The 22,021-nt window shown below is 39.2% G+C and overlaps 1 protein-coding gene across 4 annotated transcripts in view; it reads right to left on the bottom strand.

Annotated features, from left to right (window-relative positions):
* ANAPC10 (anaphase promoting complex subunit 10) overlaps positions 1-22,021 on the bottom strand; it is a 90,804-nt gene that overhangs the window by 55,110 nt on the left and 13,673 nt on the right. For all 4 annotated transcript variants that reach the window (XM_040250440.1, XM_040250442.1, XM_040250443.1 and 1 more), the window contains exons 3-4: positions 13,023-13,113; positions 87-207 (exon numbers count right to left, since the gene is read on the bottom strand). In XM_040250440.1, coding sequence (XP_040106374.1) covers positions 87-207; positions 13,023-13,113 — 212 coding nt within the window. The remainder of the gene's footprint in view (positions 1-86; positions 208-13,022; positions 13,114-22,021) is intronic.

The following is a 22,021-nucleotide window of genomic DNA, read 5'->3' as shown; positions in this document are numbered from 1 at the left end:
TTCAATCTGTTTAATGTCCAAAGTGACCATCTTCTAAACAGCAAATGTTACTGGACAAAATATTTTTAAAAATTTTAAAGACATACCCGAATTTCTTGAAGGTTGTGAAAATTATTTCCTACTCTGACTGAGATCTTGCTTGGAGTGTAGCTTTCATCGGATTTGTAATCCGCATAAATACATAATGTCTTCACTGTTGTTTTTCTTCTAAAAGCAATAAAGTAAAAACAACATGCTTTTATCATGTGCAAAGATTATATCCCAAACATCTTATCTTCTGATTTTAAAAGTCATATTTTGCTAAAATGAGTATTTGGATCAATGATTTCCATGTCCTTTAACAATAATAAAAATGAAGAACATGTCACAAAACAGATACACGTTACTTTTACAGACATCTCTCACCTAGAATACGGTCAAGAGCCAGATGCTGAAGAAGGACCAGTTAAGCCAAAATAGGTCCCTTAGAGTACAAACAAGCATTGAGAGTTTCAGTTCTCCTCACTTGTGTTTTAGACAAAGAAGATTATTCCAACAAGCTTGGTTTTCTTTTCTAGTTAGTACTTACTTAATTTCCTATGTTAAAATACTTGAAAATAACTAGCTAAATGAGAAACTAAGTCTAGCAAAGAGAAAAACATTTAAAAATTAGAAAGCATAATCTTACTACTTAGTTCAAGAAATAAACCTCTACTCTTTTAAAATATACATCTTAGAAAAATAAGTAAAGACTATGTAATAAAAATTAATCTTAGAAAACTGCTAGTGGCCAAAAAAAAAATTAAAATATGTTCAATAGCCAATAATCAAAGAAACAGGAAATTAAAACATAGACATTGTTTTTTTATCATATTGGAAAATATGAAAATAACTGATAATACCCAAATATGATTAGGGAAACGTACATTCATTGCCATTTAGTAGAGGCAAAGTCTTTGACTCACAAAGAACTTCTAAGAATGCATTAAAAGACAATAATAACACAACTACTCTAAAACAGATAAAGAGAAATGTTCATGGTCCTGCAGTTAAGTCACTGAAAAATTATAAATAACCTAAATGTCCATCTCAATAGAGAATTAGTTAAACAAATTATAATAAACCAATTCAATGAAATATTACACAACTATTTAAGATACACATAGACATATAGTTAAAGAAGGGGGAAAAGCAGATTATAAAACAGACTGAAAAAAAGGATGTCATTTTGGGAAAAACAAAAAAATTTTAAAGTCATATAAACCTACATACATACAAAAAAAGGCCTATATAGAACCATACAAAAATAATAAAAGTGAGTATTCTGATGGCATAGAGCTTATTTTCTTTTTTATGATTTCTATATTTTCTGATTAATGTTTTAAAAGAAGCATGTATTATTTTGGTCATTGGGGAAAAAACAGACAATTTAAACATCAAACAAAATAATCATTAAGAAGTCTATTTCAACGTGATTTAAAAGTTAAGATCTGGTATAAACTGGCACTCAATAACAATGAGCTACTTGAACAGAAGCAGTCTGTGTCAAAAGTCGGTCTATAAAACCAGCAGGGGATCTGTAGCTTAGTGAGCTCACCAAACTTCTATAGCCTAAGCTTTTCATCAGAAAGGAATGGGGAAAGTTAAGGGCTGTTCCTCAAGTAATAAAGACAGATCAAGATGTAAAACGCTAAATATTCAGGAATTGCTGACAGGATAAATCCCATTACCAGAGTTTCAAAAGAGGCCAGCAGTATCAAACAGACATCACTCTCTGTCTGCTGGGCCAGGAAGGAGACAGGAGGGGAAACACAGGAAGAAGTGGAAATTTTGAAGGGCATACAAAAGATCTTTTGCCTGATACACCAGCCATAAACAGGCAGTGAAAGGTCTTTCTTATAGTGGAAAGATCAAAGATCACGAAGATAACTCTTAAGGATTCCTTTTTCTTTCTTAACAAAAGCAGATCTAAAGGACCAAGCTTTCTGCTCAGAATAATTTCATCTCTGTTATTAAATTCAGGATAATTTAGTCACTGAACCTAAAGATAATCAGGTTACAAAGGCAAAGGATAATAACAACACTAATAATTATAAACACAACAGCAACAGCAGAAACAGCGAGTGAATGACTGAATATGCTCTGTGTCTGGCCCAGAACCAATGTTTTATATATATATTATCTCATTGACTCCTCAACTCTGTGATATAGGAACTATTACTATCTCAATGTTACTGATTAAAGGGAAAAAAAGTAACCCTCAGGTTAGTGACTGGCTTAAGGTAACAAAGCTAGAAAGTCGGCAGAGTCGGAGTTCACACGTGTCTGCCTGCCTCACAGGATCTTAACTACCATCACCTTTCTATTAATTGTATTTTAGCTTATTCAACATTGCTGTTGACATCATTTAACAGTAGCGTGTAGATGTTTATAATCCTTTAAATTTGATCTACATCATAGGTTCTTACCCTCAGGTCTATGACTTAACGGCTCAGTTATGTCTGACTCTTTGCAACTCCATGGACTGTAGCCCACCAGGCTCCTCTGTCCACGGGATTTCCCAGGCAAAAATATTGGAGTGTATTGCCATTTTCTTTTCCGGGGGATCTTCCCCACCCAGGGATGGAACCTGGGTCTCCTGCACTGCAGGCAGATTCTTTACCAACTGAGCTACCAGTAAGCCAGGTCTAGGTAGCCCCAGAAATCATAGGTATCAGTTCAATTCAGTTCAGTCGCTCAGTCATGTCCGGCTCTTTGTGACTCCATGAATCATAGCACACCAGGCCTCCCTGTCCATCACCAACTCCCAGAGTTCACTCAAACTCACTTCCATCGAGTCGGTGATACCATCCAGCCATCTCATTCTGTCATCCTCTTTTCCTCCTACCCCCAATCATTCCCAGCATCAGAGTCTTTTCCAATGAGCCAACTCTTCACATGAGGTGGCCAAAGTACTGGAGATTCAGCTTTAGCATCATTCCTTCCAAAGAACACCCAGGGCTGATCTCCTTTAGAATGGACTGGTTGGATCTCCTTGCAGTCCAAGGGACTCTCAAGAGTCTTCTCCAACATCATAGTTCAAAAGCATCAATTCCTCACTGCTCAGCTTTCTTCACAGTCCAACTCTCACGTCCATACATGACTACTGGAAAAACCATAGCCTTGACTAGACGGACCTCTGTTGGCAAAGTAATTTCTCTGCTTTTGAATATGCTATCTAGGTTGGTCATAACTTTCCTTCCAAGGAGTAAGCATCTTATAATTTCATGGCTGCAGTCACCATCTGCAGTGATTTTAGAGCTCCCCAAAAATAAAGTCTGACACTATTTCCACGGTTTCCCCATTCATTTCCCATGAAGTGATGGGACCAGATGCCATGATCTTCGTTTTCTGAATGTTGAACATTAACCCAACTTTTTCACTCTCCTCTTTCACTTTCATCAAGAGGCTTTTTAGTTCCTCTTCACTTTCTGCCATAAGGGTGGTGTCATCTGCATGTGATATTTCTCCTGGCATTCTTGATTCCAGCTTGTTTCTTCCAGTCCAGAGTTTCTCATGATGTACTCTGCATATAAGTTAAATAAGCAGGGTGACAATATACAGCCTTGATGTACTCCTTTTCCTATTTGGAACCAGTCTGTTGTTCCATGTCCAGTTCATAGTTATAACTTATACTATATAGGCAGTTTCATTAGATTTGTGAAGCAAACTGTGCCTCACCAAAAATTTAAAACTATTACTCCATAAAGCCTTTTAAACTTATTTATAAATTTTATCTCGTGGTAAATTTAAAAACTAATATTGCATACAAAATCATGCTGTTTGTCCAGTGGCAATGCATGTGGGAAGGGTAAATGCATAGATTATGAGACAGTGACAGCTACTCAAATTGCTCAAATCATCATCATAATAATCACCATAACTGAATGCTTACTATATACCAGGCATCTTAGGATAAAGTACTGTAAGAAAGGAGAAAAAAGAGTATAATACTTTCATTCTGATGACGTAAGTAATCTTCCCAGCCTTTCTCTATCCCCTCACTCACTACTCTCCCCTTCCTCTGAGAAAGTCTGTCCGGAAGCAAACATGTGCTTAGATCCTTCACATCACACATTTAATAGGGGCTGGCTCCACCCGTCTAGCACTTTCATGACTGTATGGGTAAGTCTGTTTAATTTTAGGGTTCAATATTATTGAGCCCTAAATATAGTTTGCCAGGCCTAAAATATTTACTGTCTACCCCTTTACAAAGAGTTTGCTGACTTCCACCCTAGAGTAAAAGGTACTCTAAGTTCCCGATAAAGAGGCTTAAAGTCAAGCCTAAAAAAGACCAAGTTGATTCTTTTTTTTTTTAATAAAGAAACTAGGTTGTTGTTGTTGTTGTTTTTTCCTTTTGCTCTGCTGGGTCTTTATCACTGCTTGGGGTTTTCTCTAATTGCAGTGCACAGGCTTCTCAGTGCAGTGCCTTCTCTTTTGCAGATTACAGGCTCTAGAGTACACAGGCTTCAGGAGCTCTGGCATGTGCGCTGAGCAGTTGTGGGGCCCAGGCTCTAGAGTGTGGTGCATAGCAGGTGGTACCTTTTTGGACCCAGGATCAAACCCATGTCTCCTGCATTGGCAGGTAGATTCTTTACCAGTGAGCCACCAGGGAAACCCCATCAACTTTATTCCTGAGTAACTTAGCTGACTGCCAGAGCAAAGTCTAATTCTCTTTAAAAAAAAAAAAAATCCAACAATCACCTTGGTAAAATTTACTATAAGCATCTAATAAAAAATTACTATGAAGAATCAGAAAAACCACTCTTATGGCAGAAAGTGAAGAGGAACTAAAAAAGCCTCCTGTTGAAAGTGAAAGAGGAGAGTGAAAAAGTTGGCTTAAAGCTCAACATTCAGAAAACAAAGATCATGGCATCTGGTCCCATCACTTCATGGCAAATAGATGGGGAAACAGTGGAAACAGTGTCAGACTTTATTTTTTGGGGCTCCCAAATCACTGCAGATGGTGACTGCAGCCATGAAATTAAAAGATGCTTACTTCTTGGAAGGAAAGTTATGACCAACCTAGATAGCATATTCAAAAGCAGAGACATTACTTTGCCGACTAAGGTCCGTCTAGTCAAGGCTATGGTTTTTCCAGGGGTCATGTATGGATGAGAGAGTTGGACTGTGAAGAAAGCCGAGTGCCAAAGAATTGATGCTTTTGAACTGTGGAGTTGGAGAAGACTCTTGAGAGTCCCTTGGACTGCAAGGAGATCCAACCAGTCCATTCTAAAGGAGACCAGTCCTGGGTGTTCATTGGAAGGACTGATGCTAAAGCTGAAACTCCAATACTTTGGCCACCTCATGCGAAGAGCTGACTCACTGGAAAAGACTCTGATGCTGGGAGGGATTGAGGGGGAGAAGGAGAAGGGGACGAGAGAGGATGAGATGGCTGGATGGCATCACTGACTCGATGGACATGAGTCTGAGTGAACTCCAGGAGCTGGTGATGGACAGGGAGGCCTGGCGTGCTGCGATTCATGGGGTCACAGAGTCGGACACAACTGAGCAATTGAACTGAACTGCATGAGGAAAAACCAGTCAATTAAGGCAGCTAAAGAAAAGACAGAAATGATGGAATTAAAAAATAGTAACTTAAAAAGAGAAAACATAAATATGTACCTATAGGTATATAACAAACCATCTCAAAACTTAGTGACTTAAAAAAATAATTTTTTTGTTTGTTTATGAATCTGGAATTTGGACAGGACCCAGAAGGGAAGACTCCACACAGCACTGGGTGTGACTACTTGACTTGAGAGCTGATGAGCTTCTAGGTGGCTCACCCATACAGCTGGCAAGCTGTGCCACTTGTCAGCTGGGAGCTTAGCTGAGGACTTGGGTTATGATTCATTTTTTTTAATGGGTTTCTCTATTTGATATAGGTTTTCTCACAGCATGGTAAATGAGTACCAAGGGAAAGAACCCATTAAAGAGACAGAGAACAAGGAAGAAACTGACTTTTATGACCAGGTCTTAGCAAGAACAGTATTATAACATCCATATTCTATTAGACAAGAAATCCACAAAGGCCTGACTAGTTTCAAGAAAGGAGTCATAGATGCCATCTCTTGATTAGGAAGTAGCAAAGCTAAAGAAGAGCATATGCAATGGGAAATAATAATGTGAAATGGCAGTCGCTCAGTCGTGTCTGATTCTTTGCGATCCCATGGACTGTAGTCTGCCAGGCTCCTCTGTCCATGGGATTCTCCAGGCAAGAATATTGGAGTGGGTTGCCATTTCCTTCTTCAGAATAATGTGAACATACTGGAAAATACTGTCTCCCTTTCCTGGAAATCACGGGGTGGGTCTGCAAGTTCCAACCTTCTCGTCACATGGCTGATTCTCTCCACAACTAGCTCCCACCCTTGAGCGGAATCCAAAAGTCCCCTTCCCTTAAGTGTTTTCAAGAACCTGAGAGCAAGAAGTCAAATATCATCCCATTGCTCTTATCATTTAGGAAATTCCAAGAGTTTAGGGAGCTCTCAGCCAGGAAGTATGAATGAAGACCAAGTATATATGAGACATCTGAATAACCAAGTACGTATTTTTCTTATAAATCACACTACTGTGATAACGGAATATTGGTAACAGCTTTGGCCCAATAAATTAGATGAATTTTGAAAACAACTTATCAAAACTGATTCAATAAAACAGATCATCAGCAAGAACCTACTATTTTACTCAATATTCTGTAATAACTCATATAGGAAAAGAATCTGAAAAGCTATATATATATACATGTAAAACAATCACCTAGCTGTACACCTGAAACTAACACAACATTGTAAATCAACTATACCCATATATAAAATAAAAATTATACTTAAAACTAATTTTAAAACCTGCTGACAACTGAGGCATAAAAAACTATTTTTCTGGAGGGAGAAATGTAGCAATGAAATGGGAGAGAAAACTGGTAATTAAAGAGAAAATCTGTGCTATGGCAAAAAAGAAAGCTGATTCAGGCATAGAAAACAAATTAAAGAAATAATAAATTGTATGTTTAAAAAAAACACAACTCCCTATAAAAAAAACACTGGGAACAGATAGCTTCAATGGTTAATTTTATCAAATACCTAAGCAAGTGCTGTGCTGTACTTAGTTGTTCAGTCATATCCGACTCTGCAACCCCATGGACTGAGCCCATGAAGCACCTCTGTCCACGGGGATTCTCCAAGCAAGAATATTGGAGTGGGTTGCCATGCCCTCCTCCAGGGATCTTCCCATCCAGGAACCAAACCCAGGTGTCCTGCACTGCAGGCAGATTCTTTACCATCTGAGCCACCAGGGAAGCCCATCTAAGCAAGAAATAACAGCAATGCTATATGAATCCTAGTGAACCTGCCTGCTAAAGACATATGAGATGCAGGTTTGATCCCTGGATTGGAGGAGATCCCTGGAGAAGGACATGGCAACCCACTCTAGCATTCTTGCCTGGAAAATCCCACGGACAGAGGAGCCTGGTGGGCTATAGCCCATGGGGTCGCACAGAGTTGGACATGACTGAAGCAACTTAGCATGCAGGTAGACTAAAAAGCAACAGAAAAGAACAATGAAACTAAAAGCTGTTTCTTTGAAAAGATAAAAAAAAATTGATAAATCCTTAGCCAAACTCATCAAGAAAAAAAGGCGAAGGGACCAAATCAATAAAATCAGAAATGAAAAAGCAAAAGTTACAACCAACAGCACAAAATACAAAGAATTTAAAGAGACCACTATGAGCAACTAATAAAAGGGACAACCTAGAAGAAATGGACAGATTCTTAGAAAGGTACAACCTCCCAAGACTGAACCAAGAAGAAACAGAAAATATGAGCAGAGGAATTACCAGTACTGAAACGGAATCAGCAATTTAAAAACTCCCAGCAAGGAGAAGTCTAGGACCAGATGGCTGCAGAGGTGAGCCAGGAACTATGAACTTCATTTGGAGAAGAGTTAACATATCTTTCTTAAACTATTCCAAAAAATTGCAGAGGGAGAAATACTACTAAACTCATTCTATGAGGACACCATCACTCTGATACCAAAACTGGACAAAGATACCACAAAACAGGAAAATTACAGGTCAATATCACTGATGAACACAGGTGCAAAAATTCTCAATAAAATATGAGCAATCCAAAACCAACAATACAGTAAAAGGATCATACACCATGATCAAGTGGGATTTATCCCAGAGATGCAAGGATATTTCAATATCCTCAAATTAATCAATGAAATACACATTAACAAACTGAAGAATAAAACAATATCATCACCTTAAGAGATGTAGGTAAAGTTTTTGATAAAATTCAATATCCAGTTATGATAAAAATGCCAGAAAGTGGGCATAGAGGGAACATACCTTAACAGAATAAAGGACATGTACAACAAAACCACAGCTAACATCATAGTCAATGGCAAAAAGCTGAAAGCATTTCCTCTAAGATCAGGAACAAGACAAGGATGCCCACTCTCACCACTTTTATTTAACATAGTTTTGGAAGTCCTGGCCACAGCAGTAACAGAAGAAAAAAAAATTAAAATAATTCAAATTGGAAAAGAAATTGTTACTGTTTGCAAAATTACATGATGTTATACCTAGAAAATCCCAAAGACACTACTAAAAAACTACTACAGCTCATCAGTGAATTCAGTAAAGTTGCTGGATACTAAGTTAACAGACAGAAATCTGTTGCATTTCTACATACTGCAATGAAATATCAGAAGAGAAATTAAGGAAATAATCTCATTTACCATCACATCAAACAAGAATAAAATACCTAAAAGTAAACCTACCTAGGGAGGCAAACCCTGCTTATTTAACTTATATGCAGAGTACATCATGAGAAACGCTGGGCTGGATGAAGCACAAGCTGGAATCAAGATTGCCGGGAGAAATATCAATAACCTCAGATATGCAGATGACACCACCCTTATGGCAGAAAGTGAAGTGGAAATAAAAAGCCTCTTGATGAAAGTGAAAGTGGAGAGTGAAAAAGTTGGCTTAAAGCTCAACATTCAGAAAATGAAGATCATGGCATCTGGTCCCATCACTTCATGGGAAATAGATGGGGAAACAGTGGAAACAGTGTCAGACTTTATTTTGGGGGGCTCCAAAATCACTGCAGATGGTGACTGCAGCCATGAAATTAAAAGACACTTATTCCTTGGAAGGAAAGTTATGACCAATCTAGATAGCATATTGAAAAGCAGAGACATTACTTTGCCAACAGAGGTCCGTCTAGTCAAGGCTATGGTTTTTCCAGTGGTCATGTATGGATGTGAGAGTTGGACCGTGAAGAAAGCTGAGCGCTGAAGATTTGATGCTTTTGAACTGTGGTGTTGGAGAAGACTCTTGAGAGTCCCTTGGACTGCAAGGAGATCCAACCAGTCCATTCTAAAGGAGACTAGTCCTGGGAGTTCATTGGAAGGACTGATGCTGAAGCTGAAACTCCAATACTTTGGCTACCTCATGCAAAGAGTTGACTCATTGGAAAAGACCCTGATGCTGGGAGGGATTGGGGGCAGGAGGAGAAGGGGATGACAGAGGATGAGATGGCTGGATGGCATCACTGACTCGATGGACATGAGTCTGAGTGAACTCGGGGAGCTGGTGATGGACAGAGAGGCCTGGCGTGCTGTGATTCACGGGGTCGCAAAGAGTCAGACATGACTGAGTGACTGAACTGAACTGACTGACGGAGGCAAAAGACCTGTACTCCAAAAACTGATCATCATAAGATGGTGATGAAAAAAGAACACACACAGATAGAAAGATATACTGTGTTCCTGGACTGGAAAAATCATTATTGTTAAAATTACCATAATACCCAAGGCAATCTACAGATTCAATGCTATCCCTATCAGATTACCAATAGCATTTTTCAAAGAACTAGAACAAAATATTTTTAAAACTTGTATGGAAACACAAAGATGCTGAATAGTCAAAACAATCTTCAGAAAGAAGAATGGAGCTGGAGGAATCACGCTCCTTGACTTTAGACTACTACAAAGCTACAGTCATCAAAACAGTATAGTACCAGGACAGAAACAGACATACAGATCAATAAAACAGGACAGAAAGCCCAGAAATAAATCAATGTGTGACTGTGTGTGTGCTAAGTCACTTCAGTCATGTCCAACTCTGCGACCCTATGGACCGCCAGGCTCCTCTGTCCATGGGATTCTCCAGGCAAGAATACTGGAGTGAGATGCCACGCCCTTCCTCCAGGGGATCTTTCTGACCCAGGGATCGAACCTGCATCTCTTGCATCTTCTGCACTGGCAGATGGGTTTTTTACCACTAGCACTACCTGGGAAGCTCTAAATCCATGCACTTATGGTCAATTAATCTGCAGCAAAGGAGGCAAGAATATACAATGGAGAAAAGATGGTCTGTTCAATACATGGTGTTGGGAAAACTGGACACCTATATGTAAAAGGATGAGATTAAAATAGTCTCTAACACAACACACAAAAATCAATTCAAAATGGATTAAAGACTTAAATTTAAGACCAGATACTGTAAAACTCCTAGAGGAAAACATAAGCAGAACACTCTGTGACATATATTGCCACAATATATTTTTGGATCTGTCTCCTACAGGAAATTAAAAAATATACAAAAGAAACCTAATAAAAGCTTTTGCATAGCAAAGGAAACTATATACAAAATGAAAAAACAACCTACAGATGGAGAAAATATTTGCAAATGATGTTACCAACATGGGATTAATTTCCAAAATACACAAATAGTTCATAAGGCTTAATTTAAAAAAAAATTTTAAAAATGAGCAGAATACTTAAACAGATATTTCTCCAAAGAAGACATACAGATGCCCAACAGGCACATGAAAAGATTCTCAATATCGCTAAAATTATTAGAGAAATCAAATCTACAATGAGGTATCACCTCATACCAGTTGGAATGGCTATCATTAAAAAGTCTACAAATAATAAATGCTGGAGAGGGTGTGGAGAAAAAAGGAACCCTCCTACATGGCTGGTGGGAATGTAAATTGGTGCAGCCACTATGGAGAATAATATGAGGAAGGAAGCGAAAGTTGCTCAGTCGTGTCTGACTCTTTGTGACCCTATGGACTATACAGTCCATGGACTTCTCCACTCCAGAAGGGATCTTCCCAACCCAGGGATTGAACCCAGGTCTCCTGCATTGCAGGTGGATTCTTTACCATCTGAGCCACCAGAGAAGCCCAAGAATACTGGAGTGGGTAGCCTATCGCTTCTCCAGGGGATCTTCCCGACCCAGGAACTGAACCGGGGTTCCCTGCATTGCAGGCAGATTCTCTACCAACTGAGCTATCAGGGAAGCCCTAGAGAACAATATAAAGGTTCCTCAAAAAAGCTAAAACTTGAGTTACCATATGATCCAGGAACCCCAATCATGGGCATATATCTGGAGAAAACTATAATTCAAAAAGAGTGAGGCACTCCAATGTTCACTGCAGCACAATTTATAATAGTCAAAAGATGGAAGAAACTTAAATGTCCAAAGACAAATGGATAAAGAAGACATGGTATATATGCACAATGGAATATTAGTCGTAAAGAAGCACGAAATAATGCCATTTGCAGCAACATGGATGAACCTAGAGATTATTATATTAAGTGAAGTAAGTCAGACAAAGACTTATCAAATATCACTCACAAGTAGAATCTAACAAAATGATATAAATGAACTCATTTACAAAACAAATCCACATATTGACAGAAAACAAACATATGGCTGCCAGAGAAAATAGCAGGGCGGTGGGGAAGGGGAGGGCAGACAGATAAATTAGGAGTTTGGGATTAACATACATACACTACTGTGTATAAAATAAATAAACAAGGACCTTTACCTGGTGGCTCAGACGGTAAAGCGTCTGCCTGCAATGCAGGAGACCTAGGTTCAGTCCCTGGGTCGGGAAGATCCCCTGGAGAAGGAAATGGCAAGCCACTCCAGTACTCTTACCTGGAAAATCCCATGGACGGAGAAGCCTGGTAGGCAACAGTCCACGGGGTCGCAAAGAGTCGGACATGACTGAGCGACTTCACTTCACTTTACAATTACTAATTAGAATAGCTAAATTCAGTGATTATGCACTGCCTACAACTGCTTTCATGCTATAATGGCATTAATGAATAGTTGCAACAGAGACCAGACAGCACAAAAGGCCTAAAATATTTACTACTGGGTTTTTCAGAAGAAATGTGTTGATCTGTATTCTAGGACAATGAAAACAAACTAAAAATACTATATACAGGATGTTAAAATAGATGGTGTATATGGAGCAAGATAAGCAAGTTAACTGGTTTCTATCAACAAATTCAAAGCAACAGACAAACATACGAGCATTTCAAAACTGAAAGTGTCCTTAGACGTAATAAGTTAGAATAAAGTTTTCTTCCAAATGGAAGTACAAATATGAGAAGTTACATGAACAGTTTATACCTAACGAACTTAACATCATCACTTCTGGTATACTTAGAGCAATTCACTAAGGCGTAAGCAAAGCATATTTTTCTAATATAAATCATACTGCAAAGTACATCTAACAAATATCTACATAAAAGGAACTGTGTAAATACCAAGAAAAATACATAAAGAAAACAAGGTCCTACTATATATAGCACAGAGACCTATTCAATATTCTATGATAAATCATAACGGAAAAGAATAGTCTAAAAAAAGATGTGTATGTATATATATATATATATATATAAGTGAATCACTATGCTGTATGGCAGAAATTAACACAATGTTGTAAATCAACTATACTTCAACAAAAAGTATTGATTAAATGGAAAAAAAAAGAATTCATAACGGATAAGACAGAGTAAACTTAAAACACAGAATCTAATTGAGTAGAAAAGTAATCTCTGAGGCTTATAAAGAGCAGAGTTAAGTGTACTTCACTATAATTTCTGTATATCTTTAAATTTTCTGTCAATAAAATCAACTTCTTTGTCCACTTATAACCTATACAAATTGAAAAATTAAAAAAATGTATTACCTGAATTGTATGTTCACTAAATGAGGCTGGGATCCATCTGATTGCCAGTAAGTTTCTAGATTGTCATCTCGTAACTGATCCACTCCAAATCCTAAAATCACAAGCAACAATGAATTCTCAGGAAAAAGAAAGAGCCATACATTCAAAATATAAAACTACTACATATATTTGTCCAGCAAGTTTGATAAAGAGGATGGTCAGTACTGTGTAATTTAAATTAACCAAAATTATCCTGTCCTCTTAACCAGACCTCAATTCTTAGAAGCATAAAAAATTAATAAACAGAAATCTCAATTAAACAGAGTTGGGAGACCAGAGGGGGAGTTCTGACACCCTGTGACCACAGCAGAACCGAAACGAAGAAGAAAGACTCCTCTCCTTTCCTGGCAAGGACTCAGCCAGTGAAAAGCCATGGGCTTTCTGTTTATTAAAGCCCTCCCCACTTCTTTTTCCTCCCTATAAAGGGTACTACTTCCCTTCATTCTGGGAACCTGCACATGATTTACTGTGGTTGCAGACCCTGAATTACAATACTCTGCTGATCCTAAGCAAACCCATCCTTGCTGGAGAAATATCTGGCAGAATATTTATTTCAGAACAAATATTTATTTCTGAAATATTTGTTCTGAGAAGTGGCCCACACAGGGATTGGGGAAGAGCCCCCAAAGGTCCAGGACTAGTGAGCAAACAGGTGCAATAAACACAGTGAACCCACTCACTGCTTTCTCGCTGACCCGGGAGTATGAAAGTAAGTCTTTCTCTTGGATTCTGAGCACATGCCCTCTTTGCATTTGAAGCTCTCCTGGGGTCGCACAGAGTCGGACACACCTGAAGCAACGCAGCAGCAGCAGCAGCAGCAGGTTTTATTTGGGGTCTATCTTAAGGTTTCATCTCTTTGGTTAAGGCTTCATCTCTTCGGTTAAGGCTCCATCTCTTCAGTTAAGGCTTTGTTTTATATACAAGTATTCATTTGGCAGGTCACTCTAATTTTGAGATCAGACTGTTTCAACCAAAGCTGGCTGAAAATACCTTTGGCCCATTCATTTGGGAAGAGGGCCTGTTTCCCTGAAACTGTCCCAGTTTTCTTCATCCTACTCCTTTGGAAGGGGCTCTCCTCTGGAAACTGGCTTAAAAAAAAGTCTTTGGCCTGCCTCATCCAAACCCAGCCGTCTCCTTCAAACTGGCTGGAATTAGCCTGCAAGTTGTTTGAATTGAGCTGTCTGTGCTGTAAGCTGTTTGGAAATTGTTCTTTTACTCCAGAGAAAAACTTCAGAGAAATGAGATCCTAGCTATTTAAACATTTTGAGTGTGTCCGCCCCCTGGGAGGACTCCAGATGATTTTATGTTTAAAAGCCCTAGTCCTTCCTCAGGCACATTTCTAACTAAATGGACCAACTTGACCAAAGGCAATTTAGAATATTAACGGCCATTACAGAGAACTTTTGAGATTCCTAACTTAATTTCCTTAGAGCTGAATTGGACTACAATAGCTCAAAAATTTCCAGAACTGAGTGTAATGCTTATTTTGGTTGGTATTTTGAGGCTCCGCAACATTATCAGGAGTCTAAAATGATCTCTCTGCAAAATCAAATTTTAAGATGAACTGAGGCAAATAAATGATTAAAGAAAGATAAAATAGCTCCTGAAGCCTCAGGCTCTTCTTCCTTGGCTGCTCGTAGGCGCCACCTCAGGCACCATCTTGTCACCCTCCCGCAGCCCCTGTGGCCAGACTCCACCTCTTTCTCTTCCTCTTTCTCTTCTGTGCTGAAGACACCTCCTCTGTTCCTTTAATTCCCCCATACTAATTCTCTCGCCAATCTTCCCCTTGTCTCTTAAACTCTGCCAACTCCCTTTTCTTTAGAACTTATCAGAATGTTCCTCTTTAAGCCTCCTAAGGATCTAGAGGCTAAACCCTTAATTTCTCTTTTTTGGGGGGTGGGGGGAAAGAAGTATGTCTTCTCTTTATTTTTTTTTAATTTATTTTAACTGGAGGCTAACTACAATATTGTGGTGGGTTTTGCCATACATTGACATGAATCAGCCCTGGGTGTATATGTGTTCCCCATCCTGGACCCCCCTCCTACCTCCCTCCCCATCCCATCCCTCTGGGTCATCCCAGTGCACCAGCCCCAAGCGCCCTGCCTCATGCATCGAACCTGGACTGGTGATCTATTTCACATATGATAATATACATTAAACCCTTAATTTCTTATATTCCCCAGACCGAAACTGAACTGCAAGCCAAACTGATTCCAAGCCAAAAATGATCCCAAAGTAATTCAAGATTCTTACATATTCACTAAGGAATTTAATACAGTCATTAAAATTTACCAACCTGGTTTCCCTGATTCCTATCAACTAGTTCAAAGATAACTGGTGAAGGCCAGGGCCAGCACTGGATGAAAACCACTAATTGGGAAAATCCTGAAAGGTCTCTAGAATTACAACTGGGAGACCATCCTGACAACTTATTATGTGACCAGCCTCAAGCAACCGATAAACAGCTTCACTGAGCCAGTTCCGGGGCTTTTCCAAAGCCTGTTGATTGGAACAAAATTCAGACTTGCATACAAAAATCTGATGAACCTCCTTATGATTATTGTAATCAACTTCTAATTGTTTCTAAAGAAAATCCTGGCCTTCCATCTGAATGTTGATCCCACTCAGGTCACCTCTACTTCTGTTTATTAATGGGCTGACTCTTGCCCTTCTAGTAAAAAGGACCAGGATAGAATGGAAAACTATGTTCACTCCAGATACAGTTAATCTGGTGAGTTAGTTCTCTTGCATTTTAGATGAATCATCTCAAAGGAAGACTGCCTAAATTCTTAATTTTTAATTCTAGCAAATGAAGGCTCCTGGACAGAACCAAAACCCTCCTAGTTTCTGCTACTATTGCAAAGAGTTACAACGCTGGAAAAAAGACCATTCCAAATTTAAGCACTTTAGGTGCTTTCCGCCCTCTAATCAGCCTTTCCAGTGTCCTCCCAATTTTCAACGACAGGGGTCTGAGGAGCTACAGGGACTCTTCTCAATCCTCTCAGTCAGTCTGGAGAAACATTTCTCCAGAATGGAAAGGAAATCTCTTCCAGTCCTGACAGTGGAGCCACTCTATATACCCTACTACTATAAAACAGCCTCTGTCTCAGAAAACTAACAAAACAGTTCAAATAATGGGGATCTCTGATCATCCTCAGGAGGCTCCTGAACTTTTCCCTTTTGTCTAGGCCCTTTGAAGAGTTAAGACTTTTTTCCCCCCTCAGTTCCTCCACCACTATTCATTTAGTAGGGGCCGAGACTTCTTAGACAGTTATCATGCCAGAATTTCTTTCTTCCAAAATGGAAAAATTATTAGACACCAACAGCAGCAAAATAACAAAGTATTATTTAATTTAATTAATAATTCAATTATTTATTATTTCAGTTAGTATTATTATTTCAATTCAGTTATTTAATTCAAAATAATTAAAATTTGAATTTAAATGACCCTTTAACCCTTTTAACAGTTAATTAAATGACCCTTTAATTAAATGATTTAATTAAATGACCCTTTGACATCTTTTGTTTGCTCCATCTCTGATGGTACTAGAGCAGATTTCAGAAACACTGAGCATTTTGTCCCTATTAAATCAACTACTACCCTCCTTATGGGCAAAATCATCAAATGATACTAACGAATTTGTAGCATATCTCCCATCAAGATTCAAACAACTCCTCAAAACCTCTTCCTAGAATTAATCAATACCTTATAAGTAAAAACGTTTTTCAAGGCATAAAGTCAATAATACAAGATTATAAGGTTCAAGACCTCATTATCTCTGTAAAACTCCCCATTTTATTGGTAGAGGTTTGTCCAGGACCTACTAGCAATAAGCAGCTCTGTTATTTATCCCTGGACACCTTGCTGTTTCTAATCCTTGTATGTTATTAACATCCATTCCCATCAGGAATAAATTCTCTAACTGTAACTGACTTATGCTGGAGAAGGCAATGGCACCCCACTCCAGTACGCCTGTCTGGAAAATCCCATGGATGGAGGAGCCTGGTAGGCTGCAGTCCATGGGGTCGCCAAGAGTCGGACATGACTGAGTGACTTCACTTTCACTTTTCACTTTCATGCATTGGAGAAGGAAATGGCAACCCACTCCAGTGTTCTTGCCTGGAGAATCCCAGGGATGGGGGAGCCTGGTGGGCTGCCGTCTATGGGGTCGAACAGAGTCAGACACGACTGAAGTGACTTAGCAGCATCAACTGATTTATGCAGTGCACTCCAGTTGATGAAGTGAGCCAATACCTTTTTGCCGTCATTTGGGAAGAAATACAAGTCACCTAGATAATAAAGCCTCAGGGTTTTACTAAGGGTCCTTCTTTTTTTCTCACAAATCCCAAAGGCTGGTCTGGATGACATAAAATTCCCTGGGGGTTGTGTCTGCTTGGTTGCAACATGTAAATGATTTGCTTCTTTGCGCTCCTTCTCAAGATCTCTCACAGGAAAAGAGCCACCACTTAAAGCTCTCAGCCTTAACCCCTGTGGCAGAGGGACACTCTCCATTTGCCTTACAGCCACTGCAGCCACTGCCCTTTTGGTTCAGGTCAGCAAAACAATCATTGTGGAATCCCCTTCAACCACTTTCGTACCTGACGCAGTAGAAGCGCTCCTGAAATCTCAATCTGCTGCCTCACCTTCTAAAAAGTCCTTTGTACACTGTTCCTCACACAACTCTCTTACACTATAAAAGCCTGAACCCAGGACTCTTTGCTCCTGTCACTAATGAAGTCTTTCACAACTGCTTAATGCAAAAAGACCACGTCCTGACTCCTTATGATGACCTACAGTAAATTCCTCTAGGAAACTGACTTCTCATGGTTCACTGATGGTTATTTACAAGGTGACAATGGCAAATATTGTGCTGGGTAAGCAATTACAACTCCTGTTGATGCTGTTGAGGCAGCATCTTTACTATGGCTACTTCAGCCCCAAAGGCTGAAGTATACTCTTACATGATCCTGTACTTTAGCCAAGGACAAAGCTGCTGATATTTAGTGACAGTAGCTCATGATTTTGAAATGGTGTGAAACCAACATGATTTCCTTAATTACAGCAGAAATAAAATTTTAAATGGCCCCTAAGTTCAGAAATGACTAAATGCGATACTTTTACCTCTGCTTTAGCTATTAAGATTTGGGGGAATTCTAAACATGACTCTCTGGAAATGAAGGGAAATCACCTTACTGATATTTCTGCAGGAATGCTGCCATTAAAGGGACCAACAGCAGTCAAACCTCTGTCATAGTTTACAAGGATATTTCTCCAAATGGTAATTTAGAAAAACTGTCTAGAAAAGCCCAACAGTTGGCCTCAGAAAAGAAAAAAACAAGACTGAAAATTCAGTAACTGTTTGATAAAAAGAGAAAGCTCTGGTTTGAACCAAATAATAATCCAGTTTTACTAGAGACTCAAATTTCCACTCCCCACCACTGTACCATTGATCTGCTGACACAATGAGAGTCTTCATGCATCAATACTGGTGAGAACACATTAAGAAGGCTACAAAGAGTGCCTACCTCACTTGTCCCACTTCTTTGAAGTACAATCCAGGGAAGCTTGTTTGTACTGCTCCTACACATATTAAACTTAATGGACCATTTGAGGTCTAGCAAATGGATCACATACAACTTCTTCTGTTCTCACTGATATAAATGTTTTAGTCATGGTCTCTATGTTTTTTTACAAGACTGAAGCCTTGCATATAAGCTACTCCTTTTCTGTGGCTTAAGCCGTTTAGCAAATGATTATCCCTACCTAAGAGGTTCTTCTGAATTTTACAGTGAGTGAAGAACCCAATATACTGGCCTGGTATTTCAACAAGTCGACATGGCTTGGCCAGTCTTACAGCACTCGTATCATGCTTACCACCCTTAATCATCTGGTTTAGCTGAACGCACAAAAGGCATTAAGACTCAACTGGCGAAATGTGTACAGTCCCTCCAAATACTGTGGCCAGAAGCACTGTGACTGGTCCTTCTAAGTCTCAGACCCACTCATAAACTCTCGCCCTCTGACATAATTATGAGATGCCCAGTGCACTTGGCTCCTGCATCTTCTGACCCACAACCAATATAAGGAGAGGCACTCCAGTACTGCAAAGGCCTAACTGCTTCTATTAAGAATAACCCTGCTTTAGTACAGCAACCTTTCCACAGTGTGCTCCTGGGAGACGAAGACCTTAAGCATCATATCTTACAACTTAAAGATTTCATCTATTGCTAAACATACCTCCAGAAGAACTCTCTTCAACATTGCTGGAAAGGGCCCTATCAGGTACTGCTAACCAATCTTTGTGCCAACAAACTCTAAGAAACAGACTTTTGGATTCACATGATTCACCTTGTGCCACCAAACTTGGGAAAGATCTCAATCAAAAGAGGGAAATGTGAAACATTAAACAGAAACCTCAATTAAATAGAGCTGGGGGACCAGAAGGGAGAGCTGACATGCTCTGGGACCATAGCAGAGCCAAAGATGAAGAAGAAAGACTCTTACTCTTCCCTGGCAGGGACTCAGCCAATGAAAAGCCATGGATTCTTTGTTTACTATAGACTCCCCCGGCTTCCTTTTCTTTATTAAAGTATGCTCCTTCCCCTGTCACATGGGAACTTGCATGTGGCTTGCCACGGCTGCAGACCCCCAAACCGCAATTTTCTGCTAATGCTAAATAAACCCCTTTGTTGGAGAAATATCTAACAGTCCATTCCTTTCAGGTCAAAAGAAAACATATTTGCACACAAAAGTTATTAGGACCACGTTTTCTTGGTTGTTGGTTTTAATTTTTTAAGAAAAACTTCTAAATATATTCTAAAGTATGTATTCAAACCCAGTTTCTTAAACTTTTTACAAGCTGATAATAAGAACAACCCACATGTCCTACAAAATCCTCAGAAATGAAGCAGGTTTTATTAAGTTCACTATGTCAAGAAGCAACAGTTTGATCCAGATATGAACAACAGACTTGTTCAAAATAGGGAAAGGAGTACTTCAAGACTGTATATTCTCACCCTGCTTATTTAACTTCTATGCAGAGTACATCATGCAAAATGCTGGGATGGATGAAGCACAAGCTGGAATCAAGACTGACAGGAGAAATATCAATAATCTCAGATACGCAGATGATACTCCCCTTATGGCAGAAAGCAATGGAGAACTAAAGAGCCTCCTGATGAAGGTAAAAGAGAACAGTGAAAAAGCTGGCTTAAAACTCAACATTTTAAAAAACTAAGATCATGGCATCCAGTCCCATCACTTCATGGCAAACAGATGGGGAAACAATGGAAACAGTAAGAGACTTTATTTTCCCAGGCTCCAAAATCACTGCAGATGGTGACTGCAGCCATGAAATTAAAAGACACTTGCTCCTTGGAAGAAAAGCTATGACAAAACTAGACAGTGTATTAAAAAGCAGAAACATTACTTTGCAGACCAAGGTCCATATAGTCAAAGTTATCATTTTTTCAGTAGTCATGTATGGATGTGAGAGCTGGACCATAAACAAGGCTGAGAGCCCATGAACTGATGCTTTTGCATTATGGTGTTGGAGAAGACTCTTGAGAGTCCTCTGGACTGCAAAGAGATCAAACCAGTCAATCCCAAAGGAAAACAGCCCTGAATATTCATTGGAAGGACTGATGCTGAAGCTGAAACTTCAATACTTTGGCCACCTGATGCAAAGAGCCGACTCATCAGAAAAGACCCTGATGTTGGGAAAGATTGAGGGCAGGAGGAGAAGGGGTTGACAGAGGATGAGATGGTTGGATGGCATCACTGACTCAATGGGTGGCACGAGTTTGAGCAAGCTCTGGAAGATGGTGAAGGATAGGGAAGCCTGTCAGGCTGAAGTCCACAGGGTCACAAAAAGTCAGACTGAACAACTGAACAACAACCACAGTGCCATACTTAATGTGACAAGAAAAAGAGACAACTTAAAAATACTGTCAAAAGTCATATACATTTTGAAACCAAGTGTTTCTGATTAACATCTGGTTAATCAAAAATTAAATTTACCCAGAATTCTAAATTATCCAGTCATTCCAGATAATGGAAAACTATCCTATATAGTTCTTCCTGATTAAAATCACAATAACTTACACTAATTAAAACATAATTTTCTCATGGCTGATTCATGTTACTGTATGGCAAAAACCACCACAACACTGTTATTACCCTCCAATTAAAATAAATAATTTTTAAAGAAACATAATTTTCTGATATGTATTAAATTAAGCTGAATATACTAAATCCATTTCAACTATCATCTGAGTGAGATATTGAATATTTCCAAAGAAAAAAATGACAGTTTTGCAAAGCCATCTACCACCAACCATGCTATGGCAGTGTGGTAAATCTGTATTTCCCGAAAACTGATACTAACATTTTGGAAGTTTATTAAAATTCTCCCTTCTATCAGTGCTCTCCTGAATTACCGCATGTCTCTTAACTCAGTTCTTTACCTCGAATCTTGCCTCACTTCAGGCCGTCCTCTACAACTCTGAAATTGTGAACACTGTGCTGTTGTGCTAAAATTGTTCAGCGGCACATACTATATATACAATGAAATTCAAAACACGAAGATCATGGCATCCGGTCCCATCACTTCATGGGAAATAGATGGGGAAACAGTGGAAACAGTGTCAGACTTTATTTTGGGGGGCTCCAAAATCACTGCAGATGGTGACTGCAGCCATGAAATTAAAAGATGCTTACTCCTTGGAAGAAAAGTTATGACCAACCTAGATAGCATATTCAAAAGCAGAGACATTACTTTGCCGACTAAGGTCCATCTAGTCAAGGCTATGGTTTTTCCTGTGGTTATGTATGGATGTGAGAGTTGGACTATGAAAAAGGCTGAGCACTGAAGAATTGATGCTTTTGAACTGTGGTGTTGGAGAAGACTCTTGAGAGTCCCTTGGACTACAAGGAGATCCAACCAGTCCATTCTGAAGAT

The sequence above is a fragment of the Oryx dammah genome, unplaced genomic scaffold, assembly GCF_014754425.2.
Source record: "Oryx dammah isolate SB20612 unplaced genomic scaffold, SCBI_Odam_1.1 HiC_scaffold_12, whole genome shotgun sequence".
NCBI classification, from domain to species: domain Eukaryota; kingdom Metazoa; phylum Chordata; class Mammalia; order Artiodactyla; family Bovidae; genus Oryx; species Oryx dammah.
This window is presented reverse-complemented; position numbering and strand designations above follow the sequence as displayed.